This window comes from Pyxicephalus adspersus, chromosome 7 (genome assembly GCF_032062135.1).
Source record: "Pyxicephalus adspersus chromosome 7, UCB_Pads_2.0, whole genome shotgun sequence".
In the NCBI taxonomy this organism is placed as follows: domain Eukaryota; kingdom Metazoa; phylum Chordata; class Amphibia; order Anura; family Pyxicephalidae; genus Pyxicephalus; species Pyxicephalus adspersus.
Window position 1 is genome coordinate 21,979,422 of NC_092864.1, and position 12,544 is coordinate 21,991,965.

The 12,544-nt window shown below is 38.1% G+C and overlaps 1 protein-coding gene across 3 annotated transcripts in view; it reads left to right on the forward strand.

Moving 5' to 3' along the window:
• The window catches only part of COG7 (component of oligomeric golgi complex 7), a 42,489-nt gene that overhangs the window by 28,259 nt on the left and 1,686 nt on the right, over positions 1-12,544 (forward strand). For all 3 annotated transcript variants that reach the window (XM_072417804.1, XM_072417805.1, XM_072417803.1), the window contains 5 exons: positions 1,926-2,109; positions 4,331-4,471; positions 6,102-6,185; positions 8,250-8,364; positions 11,125-11,268. In XM_072417804.1, the coding sequence (XP_072273905.1) occupies positions 1,926-2,109; positions 4,331-4,471; positions 6,102-6,185; positions 8,250-8,364; positions 11,125-11,268 (668 nt within the window). The remainder of the gene's footprint in view (positions 1-1,925; positions 2,110-4,330; positions 4,472-6,101; positions 6,186-8,249; positions 8,365-11,124; positions 11,269-12,544) is intronic.

Below are 12,544 nucleotides of genomic sequence, written 5' to 3' on the forward strand. Positions count from 1 at the left end.
GGTTAAAAAACTATAGGCCTGCCCAGGATAACCCCTCCTGCTATCATTGTCCCTCTTTCACATTTTTTCAGCTCTGCTGTGTTAAGGATTAACATACTTTTGCTTTTTTCTCAATTTCTTTCTCAAATCAATACATTGCTATCTGGCACAATTTATCTCATTCTGGCTTTTGGAGTACCAATTCTGGAGTTCAATGGATTGGACATTGTGGGTATAGCCTGGAAATCGCCACTGGATTCCACACAAAGCATTTTCAGATCCCATTTTCCTTCTTTCCAATTTCAGCACCTGTTTTCCTTTACAAAAAAAGCCTAAGCAATGCACTCTGAAGTGTTTTCTCTTTGTCTGTTAAGAAATCCCAGTCTTAATGAAAGTCCCATTCATTTCTTCACTCCCTCAACATCCTCATCAGGTCCCCAGAAAAGGGCTCCCAGTCAACCTGCATGGTCTGGTACTTAAAGTCTGCCAAATCCTCAGAGATGCCTTCCTCAACATGAATGATCACTCCTACTTTCCAAAATGGAGAGACTACTTTCTTAACCTTTTTGGAGGGTTTGGCAGCTTGCATCTTGGACACTTGGGTGCAGGAGTTTGTGTCCCAGGGAAACCTTCCTGAGCCATTTTTTAGTTTTTCTAATTTTCCAGAGTCACTGCACATATTACCAGACCAACATCGATCCCTCTTGAATCTTATGGATCATTGCTTGCAGCAGTTCCTGTGGCAAAACCGTTTCACAGGTTTTACTGCAACCTCTTCTAACCCAAAGGGAACTTCAGGCAAGATGACTGTCTATTATCAATGGAATACCCTACCCGAGAGCCATTCTCATCCAGATTCAGTCACACGATGGCATGGTGGTGACATGTCATGAGGTAGACTGGAGAGTAGAGAGGTAGACTGGATCATGTCCGGGGCAGAACTTCACATTTCAGTCTGGTCAACCATAGACAATTATCACACCAACACACTAGGATCCAGAGAGTGCTTTCCTGCACAGAGAGCTATTTCAGGGCCTGTGCCACAGGTGGGGAAGCACTAAATGTGGACCTAATGGTCTCCAGGTTCAGCAACAAACTGGACAGGTTTGTATCTAAGTACAAAGATCCACCAACAGAACCAATGCATGCTGTAGTGGTTCAGTAGGATCAAGAGAGCCTGACTTTTTGACTTTCAACTCCTGAATTTTCTCCTCATCTGTTTTGGAGTCTCAGTGTCACATGTTCACCTATTCCTGGGGTACGCATACAACCACGAAAATCCAAAATTGGCAGGAGTTTTTACAGGATGTGCACATGGTGGTGATAAGTAAAATAAGGGGAACATCTCTATTTTTCTAACAAAAAACAATGGAATCCAAGTTTGTGTGCAAAGCTCCTAAAGTGTGTCTCTTTGGACCTGATTATTTAAATCTCCCCAAGGCTAGAGAGGATACACTTTCATCAGTGAAGCTGGAATGGATCTGGTCAGGGATTAAAAACATTTGCAGTGTTCAACCCAGAAATTATTTTAGGCTGGGTGAGAAGAAATTGTAGGTGGGTGGCAGCCCCTGTATTGTGACCCAACTCCTGCCAGGTGGTTGGTGCACCCGGCTAAAAGTGGCTGGGGAGAACACTGATTTGCTAACAAAGAGCAAATTACTTTTAAGAAATCCGTTCTAGGTTTGCTGGATAACCCAGCTTCACTTGTGAAAGTGTATCTTCCCCAGCCTTGGAGAGCTTTATTAAATCAGGACTTTTGTGAGAGTATTGTTCTAACATAACAACTGGTAAATTATTTTCTGTCCTGCCTCTACCAAACAGCAGAATAGCAGAATACTGACCATTTACCTTTATTTCATATTTTGTAAACATTTTAAACTACATCTTGATATCAGATAGATGCAAATTTTTTATTTGAAAATCTTTGTTTCATTCATGTGTTCTAGGATCCTGTCCACAGCTGGAAAACATCTGTCTGAATCCTACAGCCCTCGCAGCCTTACTGGCATGCAGGAAGCGAGTGGCACAGAGCGCAGGAGCAGCAAAAACCCCTGGCAGGAGTATAATTACCTGCAAAAGGGCAATCTGGCAGAGTATGGAAGCCTGATGGAAACCCTGTACATGCTGAAGGTGAGATATAACTTTTCATCTATGCTGTTCCACATAAAACAGTCTTTGCTGATCGTTGTTTACTCATCAATTGCAAGTACACTAAATTCTAAAGTATGCAGACAATGGTTCCCTAATCACAGTGTTCACTAAGCTTGCTTACATAACATGCTGTTATGGTACACTTCATTCAACATCTGCTCTCCTGCCATATCTGCTTACATTGAAATCTACCCTTCAGACTGCTTACACTGCCAGGAATCTTATATTGCCCAACAACAGACATTTGTGCAGAAGATAGAAGATGGTATAAGGGTCATATCCTGCAGGTTGTGAAAATGAAGTAATTCAAGTGCATAGGTGCGATATATTGAGAAGAAGTAGAAATCCTAATTCTATGCTCTTGCAGCCCTGGAGTCCTAGATCTTACTTCTACTATGGCTCCATTTTCTACATATACAATAAAATATTTACATTATTATAATCCAGAGGTGTCTTGACCATTAAAGCTTAATTGTATTTTGCTAGACACCATACAAACTCATTGATTATACCAAAAAAGGCTAAATAATACACATAATACACATATTACTTGTATTGCATATAAATTTTTTGTACTTGATCAAGATGAATAGTAGGTAGCCTTAGCCACGTACACTACAAAGAGAACCACAGCCTCTGTGTGGAAGGTTTACACCATTACACCCAATGTAACCGACTCATGTTTAGAAATATAGTTTTTTCCTTGTCTGCTGTTCCCTGAGTTCTATACTTGAATTCCTAATACCAGTTAGTCTACCAATTTGAGTGCTAATGGAGAAGCTTATTCATACTGTGAAAAAAAAGTATTGAACTTGGGGCTTAACTTGCAATAGGTCCCTATGTATTTCATTCCATGGCATGTGAGAAGAGTTTTGGTATTTCATCTGCAAAAATTAATTGTCCTTGAAATAGAAAGATTTTATATTTATACTCTTATACATCTGCAATAACCGATACATGTCATTTACATCTTATGCCTAATGATACTTTCCATTGATGACCGTTACTAGAATATAAAACTCCAAAAATTGTATTTTTTTTTTTTTTCAACTCAAAGGATTAAAATTCCAACTATTCTGTAAATATCCCAGTATGTTTATTTTACTGAAAAAATGTATGTTATTCCTGGAGGCTAGCAGAGAGTCTGAACAACTTGTTCTGTTCAGAGCAGTTAGAGCCGGGGCCCTCAGGAATAGCTGGCATAATATGCCATCCACCTAGCCTGGCACAGTGCTACAACTAACATTCATGCCATGCTTCAGCTGTACCCGTGTCCTTCATTCTTATTAAAGAATTATTGTCAGATGCCCTCCTCATCACTCAGTATTGTCTTTGAGGCCTGCTTAGTGCAGCTTCCCATATGTACTTAAAGGATTAAAACAAAAAGCAAGAATGATTGCTGGAAACAGTCATACAAATGAAGCAAGGTGTTATGTTCTTATGAAAGAACATGGTGATTTAAACCATCATTTTTTAATAAAAATAGTTTTGTGCAATCTAAGTTAAAGAGAATCAGTACTCAATAGCACTTAAACGTTAAATGTATAAAAAAAGGTACTTAACATACTTAAAGCTATGTTAACAATGTTGATGCAAATGCCAAATAGTAGCAGAAGGGCTGAAATATTTAACTTTCATGCAGCAATCCTAGCACACTCCATATTGCAAGACAAGACACCGTTAGCAACAGGCAAACAAAGTATATTCAACAATACTCTTACCTAGTCTTCTATAAATACAAAGAAGACAACTACTTTTTATCTTTGTTTTGTTGGTCTAACGCCCAACAAAGTGGACATCTTTCAAGACCCTTTTCAATGACAAAAGACCAAAAGATGTAGGAACGAGCGCTGTACATACAGCGCCGTTCTGCTCTATAGAGAGGGGAGGGAGAAGAACGAACTAGCTGCACCCTACTGCGCTCTCTCCCCTTCGCTTGTATTACGACCGTTTGTTGATCCGCCAGGATTGATCCATGAACGACGTCTGACGAGCGCTGTACACACATCTGATTCTCGTCTGATACTAACCCTGAGGCGATATTTAGACAAGAATCATCTGATATGTGAACGTAGCCAAAGTCTCTGTATAGTTTGTATAGTTTGCTTATACCTTTTATTTATTATTTATAGATAAACCTTAAAAAATGTTTTTAAGATGTAGCCTGGATCACTGTTCTTTTTCATACCCCCCTTTCTAGGAGAAAGGAGCAGTAAATGCCGCCCTTCTTTCCTCTGCGCGCTCAGCTCTTATCCGCCAAAACCAGGTAGCTCACCAGCTAGCTTTCGATTCTGTCTTCTTGAGGATCAAACAGCAACTTCTGGTGGTGCCCAAAATGGAGGTAAGTGCTGCCCACACAATCAGCAATGTACAGTTTTAAGAAATATTACTGTGTGCATTTATGTAAGTTATTCATTTATATGTATTGTGTTTTAAACCAATTCAGAAAATGACAGTAATTATGTTTCTTTCAGCAAACAGTAAATCTAGGTTTAGACTTTGTTGCAGGAACATTCATTCTCCTGTGCCTCCCAGCGACCATCCTGGAATGGATCTGGTCCAGGACAGGAATCAAAACAGCAACTAGCAAATGACTATTCCAGGTTCGCTGGATCATCCAGCTTTACTGATGAAAGTGTACCCTCTCCAGCCTTGGAGAGCTTTAATAAATTAGGCCCATTGTCTTGGTAGAGGTCATTAATTGCAGGTATCTGTACAAAATAAAGCTATAGACCCTGCTCAAAAATATATTCAAGTGGATGATGCAGTTTGTGCATGGTCAGAATAAATGGCTTCAGGTAAATGATGTGAATTTGATTACTAATAATAGCAATGTTTCCCAAACATTAGTAAGTTGTGTACTCTTACCACAACCTTTGTATTTTCAGAGCACCAGCTGTACTTGTAAAGTACAAAATGTTTGACTTACTGGCTAGCAGTTGTTAATTGCCTCATTAAAAAGAACCTAAGCTGTACCCCCCCCCCCCCCCCCAAAAAGGGGGCTAGTCATCAGTGTTGCCCGTAATAATTCTCCCCAATTGACTAACCACTACTAGTTGCACACTTTGGGCCTGATTTATTAAAGCTCTCCAAGACTGGATAGGATACACTTTCATCAGTGAAGCTGGGTGATCCAACAAACCTGGAATGGATTTCCTAAAAATAGTTTGCTATTTGTTATCAAATCTTTTCAGTACTGGACCAGGTCCATTGCAGGTTTGCTGGATCACCCAGCTTCACTGATGAAAGTGTATCCTCTCTAGCTTTGAAGAGCTTTAATGAATTAGGGCCTTTGTCTATGTTTGAGGCTCCTTGATTACTCGTGATTTGATGATCGGTTATGAAAAAATTCAGTAGCACCAGGGAAGGTTTACAGAATACAGAATGAATGAGCTGAAGCAGGCTGCTGATTGACCGCAAGTCCTCAGGCACAGCTTTTTCTAGAGCTCATCAAGGAGAACTGTGAGCTGCACAGTGGTAACATCACCATTTTTTTCAAATTAAACTAGCAAACAGGCAGCAGTGCTTTGGATGATCTCACACTGCACAGGTGATCCCACAATCCAGAGTTTTGAGGATACTTCTCAGAGGCAATTAATACATCTGGATGTTTCCTATAAAATATCAACTTAGTTCAGGTCTACTTTAAACAACTCAAACAGCCAAGATCCCCCCCCGATCTAGTACCTAATCAATATATTGGACCTGTGCAGAAGGGTGCTGGAGCCCATAGAAGCAACAAATTGGATTTAGGCTACATGGTTTTTTATAGAGAAATGCTGCTCAACAAATCTGAGCCTCACTGACTGTCACTGGCAGGAGGAACAAGTCTAACCAGTTATACAGCCCTACACTTTGGAAACCACTGAAGTATAATATATGTTTAGCTGGAAATCAGTGAGGCCAAAAGTTTATTAGTATTGAACATAATTTTGTTATAACTTCACTCATGAGTGATTTTTCATTTTCAGAGATGGGGATTTGAAGAATCAGGAGAAACGCTCACAGAAGACTTACCCACATTCAGCCTTACTCCACTGGAGTATATTAGTAATGTAAGTGGTAATCTGTGCTACCAATATCCAGACTGTAATTGCATTATAACTAGTTACTTGAGCGGGCAGCACAGTGGCTCAGAGGTAGCACTCTGGCTTTTGTAGCATTAGGTCCCAGGTTCGAATCTAAGTCAGGACACTCTCTGCATGGATTTTGCAGGTTCTCCCTGTGTTTGCTTAGTTTTCCTCCAGGTACTCTGGTTTTCTCCACATTCAAAAAGCATGCAGTTAGGTTAATTGGCTTTCCCAAAAAAATTGTCTTTTGACTGTATTATTGACATATGACTATGGTAGGGACATTAGATTGTGAGCCCCTTTGAGGGACAGCTAGTGACATGACTATGGACTTAGTAATGCTCTGCGTAATATGTCGGGGCTATATAAATATTGGATAATAATATTAAATTATAATGAGCATTGTCATTTTAATACCTTTTTAGGGCATGGCCTTGGAAGGGCATCATATAAACAATCATATGGTTGGCTTATTTATTTAGAAATGTAAAACTGATGCTTCCGCTTTGGATAAATGCTGGCAAATAAAATCGAAGAGCAGATTCAAAATTCTTGGGAATTCCAGTTGAGGTCTTTCCACTTTAGTTCCCAGGATTGCATGAACGTCTGCCATGTACTTTCCAATCTCATTTAGTGCTCCATGATTTTTAAATGTAATTAAAATTATAGAAAATGAAAAATGGTTTTTATTATGATCCCCTAAAAGTGGGTGGGAACTACCCAACGCTTGTGCACCGGGAACAGTGCCAGAAACATGTCTGGAAAAAGTTAACACTGGATTCCCCGTTCTAAAAGCCAGAAATAAATATTAGACTCAGGTATACAGCACAGGTTGTAATTAGGAGTAAGATTATACATGTCTTTGTTTTTGGCTGTAAAAATTGGTCCCCTATTCAAGTCCATGGTTAAAGTGTATGTAAAACCTAACAATAAACTTTTATTAATTTGCTTCCTTGTAGTCTGATAAATATATACCATTGAAGATGGATCCTTCCAGAAATCCAATGCATTGTTAACTTCCTGTGCTCTTGGCTTATGCCATACTCTTATCAATTAAATTGACTTCCATTCTCTCCGTGTAGTACAAATTACATGTTATGGGGTAAAGGAAAGAAGGTATTCTAACACATTTCCTGTCCTTTAGTAAAAATGCAGCTTTTCTTGATGCAGTAAAGCTGTTTCCTATTTACTACATTTTGTTTTTTGGTTAAGATGCACCTTAAATCCCAACATTTGGTTCTTTGTGCCCCCTGTGCAGTGCAAGGATTCTGGCAGCACTGATAGCGCTTTTAATCCAGGAAGCAATGGGCAGGACTAGGTGTGACCAGCTGCTAATTGACAAGGTACAGGCTTGCTAATTAGCAGTGGCAGTGCTGTGATATCCACAACCTGTTGCCATGTCTTTTCATCCCATTGTAGTGAAAGCAGATACACTCTACATGTGGGTGACAACATTGCTCCTGAATTCAGGAATAGTACACAATACAGAAATTAGTATGACATGGCCTGGCCTGATCAAAACTTATTTATAAAATTTTGCAGGGGGACAAAAGAAACAGATGCAAATGCTATAAAACGTAGGTACTTTTTTTTTTTTTTAAGTACACCATAGGACAGAAACAAAGCATTTGGGACTTGTAAGGCATGATTTCAAATAGCTAATTCAACACACCAAAAAATTACCTTCCTAAGAGAACCAATATTAAATGCACTATAAACAACCTATAGCCAACAATTAACACCAATATTCAGCATCTCCTAAATCACTACAAACAAAAATGTGATTGTAATTATAATAAAATAAACCTATTTTCCCAAAACCATGTGACCCACCTACAGTATATCAATTATTTAAGTGATTATATCTCTCATGATCAATTCCTCCCATAATTAAGTCTACATTTAGGTAGACCATATCACTACACATTATTTATTTTAGCAGTAAATTGTGCACATTTTAAAGGAGCAATTTACCTGATAGCTAGAGTCACAACCTTGCCTTTGTTTTATTAGAATACATCCAGTGACTTTGTTTCCTTGTGATTTTAGATTGGCCAGTACCTTATGTCCCTCCCTCTTCATCTGGAGCCATTTGTAACCCCAGAAGACTCTGCACTAGAGCTAGCATTGCATGCTGGGAAGCTTCCATACCCTCCAGAGCAAGGTGAGAATGACGGCATAATATTTCAGTTGCACAACCTTTTGGCAGTTAAGTGTTTATGTCCAAAACATTAAAATGAAAAATCACAATGGTGATCTAACTCCTAAATAAGTTACAATAAATGGTATTTTGGTCAGTTAAATTGACACAGTAAATTTACATACCTCTATATATATATATATTGTAAGAAAGTGTCAGCATGGCTAACGCTCCTTAACTAATGGGTTTTTAAATACACTTCCTGGGATAATTTTTCCTCATCAGACCAGCATTTAGAGGTAAGTGTTAAAGCAGAACTGTCACGAAAAAAAAAGAAGATAGCTGCAGTAGGACCAAGAACTACTTACCTGTAAAGGTAAGTGGTTCTTCGTCCCAGTGCAGCCTTCTTTTACCTGCTTCTTTTACTGACATCTTCCGATCTTGCACTGCACAGTTGGGTGACGTGCTTCTGGAAAATGTAAAAAAATTGTCTTAGAAAGTCAATGATTTCTGAGGTAAGCAGAAAAGGGTATATATTGAATCTAAAGGATAAGGGGTGAATAGTAAGATATATGCATGTATGAAAAGTCTGGTGCACATTGCCACCCTGTGATAACGTGCACTAGTACATTGTGGTGCCAGTCATTCCTAGTTGCTATCCTAGTGGTACCTTTCCAACAAATATGCGTTACAAAGCATCACGATGTACCAACATCCACTATGGTGCATGCCATTTTTTGTCAGTTTTGGTGCATTGTCCTTTAATTGTTATTATTTAGGTTTCAGAGTTAAGGATTCATCTATAAGTGAAGTGATGAAGGTTAATTTAATAAAAGATGGGTGAAGTTTCAAGGAGTATCAAGGTTTAACTTGAAAAGAAAGACCCATTCTGATATCCATAGTTATAAATTATAAGGTCCTCAGAGCTTAAAAACATAAATCTTCATAGCTTAAAGGAAAAAAAGATTTATGTTGCAGTTATTAACACAAATTAAAAATGTATTTACTGGCTTTTATCTGCAATGTCATTGTACAATGTTGAACACACAGGCTGCATATTGTATACACCCAAAATATGGGCACATCCTAATCAAATATTACCTCTTCTCAGACTAACCTAATGACCTGTCTGCTGATTGTTATACTGATATCTTTCAATTGTTTCATCTTAAATATTTGAGCTATCGTGATCAAAAGTGATAGGGGAAAAGTACTTGGGAGAACTACAGATACTGTAATTGCTGGCCTGAAGTACTAGGTGTCATGCTATCATACTGATCCTCTTTTTAAAAGCAAAGACTTGCAGCCTGTATGCCAAAGTAAAATTAACATTAAAGTGAAATTATATTTTCCTCTGCTTGTAATATTTTTTCAGTGCTGGTTTTCATTAAAGGGAATGTAAGATCCCAATGTACTGGTTTGTAACAGTTAATTATTTTTATCTCAATTTAGTTGAGAAAAAAAAATAGTCATGTCACATGATTGGGATTTGTACTGTCTGACCTTGTGATGACAAATAGAAGGTATCTGAAATGATTAATAAAGTAGTAAATGTAAACATATCCATATATCAACATGGACTTATGCATACATACTTTCCAACATTTTTTTTCAATAAAAATATAAATAATTTAAACATTAAATAATGAGACATATATTTTATTTTTGATACATAAACATTCACATGGTATATATTCACTCTTAATCTCGACGCGTTTTGCAGATTCTGCTTCTTCAGGAACTATAGGACTGGCATCAACTATACCAACAATAACAAACAACATATTTCAATATGACATCATGCCCTCAGATGAGCAGTAAATGTATTGTGTTTGATCCTTCTACATAATTATTATTATTTTTAATAATATTATTACACAGTATTTATATAGCACCGACATATTACACCACGCTTTACACCACGCTTTAAGTCTATAGACATGTCACTAGCTGTCCCTCAAAAGGGCCCACAATCTAATGTCTCTTCCATAGACCAATATGTCTAAGGTCAATTTTTTTGGGGGGAAGCCAATTAACCTAACTGCATGTTTTAGGAATGTGGGAGAACTGGAGTACCCGGAGGAAACCCACACAAGCATATGGAGAACTTGCAAATGCCATGCAGATACAGTCCTGGCTGAAATTTAAACCTGGGACCTAGCACTGCATAGGCCAGAGTGCTAACCTCTGAGCCACTATGCTGCTACATGAAAGAAAAGCTTAGGGATACTATGGATATCTACCATTACTGCTCATCTGAGTTCATTGGGGGAGTCACTAACATCTGGACATATGACAGCAGAAGTTTCAAGTGCTTTTAGGTAGATGAGATGTGTCAGGTAAATGTGGATATCCATTACCCTTTGGGAAAAATTGCAAGGACATGATGTGGGCATGCTTAATGAAAGGGTTCCCATAAAATCCACTTTGATATATGGAGTTTTTTATAAATAGAAATTGAACGGTGCCACATTGTGTCACAGCTGTCCCCAAAAGAGAGAATAAACAAAATAGTAAAAATATAAAAATGGTGTAAAAAGTGCTGGCAAGTAAGCTTGACAAAAATATCTATACTTGTATTGACCAAAAATATTCTATAAATTTACCATTACAAAGTATCAAAAAAAAAGATTTTGCAATGCATTAAAGCACTCATGTCCACATGTGTTTCTAAGGAACATTATAGTTCCTCTTTACACATATTGGTGGGATTATGTTCAAAAAAATTAATTACCATGTTTGCTTAAAAAAAAGTTGTCAAACTTTATTTGCGGTGTGTTTCAGGAGAAGAGACACCAGAACTGGACAACATGGCCGATTACTGGCTGGGATCACTGGCAAGAGCCACAATGCAGACTTACTGCGACGTCATCCTGCAGATCCCAACCCTCACACCACATTCCAGCAAACAGCTGGCAACTGATATAGGTGAGTCTGTACTAATCACTGCTTCCCATTGTACTAGTAGAAGTGATCCACACCTCATTGATAAGCTTGTGTTACTTAACAGAAAAAATAAAGTTCTACGCCATGCATACATGTGCTCAGCCTTTGTAGAGCTTCTCCTTTGACATTGGGTTTATAACACCCTAAATTTTTATTGTGTCGTGCAAGGACAGTTGAGGAACTGAAAATACCTCCATAAACTATAATTCGGGATGTGGCATCCATCTACAAAAACAATTATAAATGGCAATATGTTTGTACATTCAAAAAATAAGTTGGTTAGGGTTCATTCACCAGCTCATGTTGCTCATGAGAGAATAAGTGATCCAGCAAGTGATCCAGTATGAATTTCTAAAAACAATTTGCTATCATTTGGCCAATGTTTTATTCCTGGACTAAATCAATTCCAACTTGCTGGTTCACCCAGGTTCACCCATTTTAGCCTTCTCTGTTTTTGGAGAGCTTTGATAAATCAGGCCCAATAACTTTGATTGCCCTTTTAAAGTTCCCACTGATTCACCTAAAATAATCTATCCGGTAAACCTATATTCTTTATTGCAGATTTTGTATTTTTGTCATTTAGTTGCATTTGAACTGTGTAGCTAATGCCGCTATATGCATGTTGGGGCTGGTGTAAAAGAGAACCTTTATAATACCATGATTAAAAACTGAAAGACCTAGCATAAAATTACCTAGATAATATAGTAAAGGCCAGCAATCACGTGGGGCAGCTAGCTGGTGGCCACCCTGTCCTTTAAAGCTGAACTAGCCCCAGACACATACATAGTTACATAGTAAGTCAAGTAAAAAAAAAAGACATCAAGTTCAACCACTAATGAAATAAACATACCCCAGATATAAAGCCCTATGGACATACCTGATCTAAAGGAAGGCAAAATAGCTATCCTGGTACAATTTTGCTCCCAACGGGAAAAAAGTGCCTCATAGAATCAGGAAGGAAATGGAATGTTCCCTGGATCAACAGTCACTGTTATCTTTACTTTAAAGCTTTAATACCTAGTTATATTATGTGCTTCTAAAAAAGCATCCAGCTTTTTCTTAACCTCCCTAGTGGTTTGATTATAAAAGTATTTTCAAATGTCAAAGCGGTTCATTTAAAAATACTTATTTTAAATTTCCTACCCCTTAGCCACACACTCGCCAAGCATCTGTGTCCCCAACGTTTGATACCCCTGCCCTAGACAGTATGAAGCATGTATGTAATATATCTCAATATTAAATATAATTTGCCACTTGG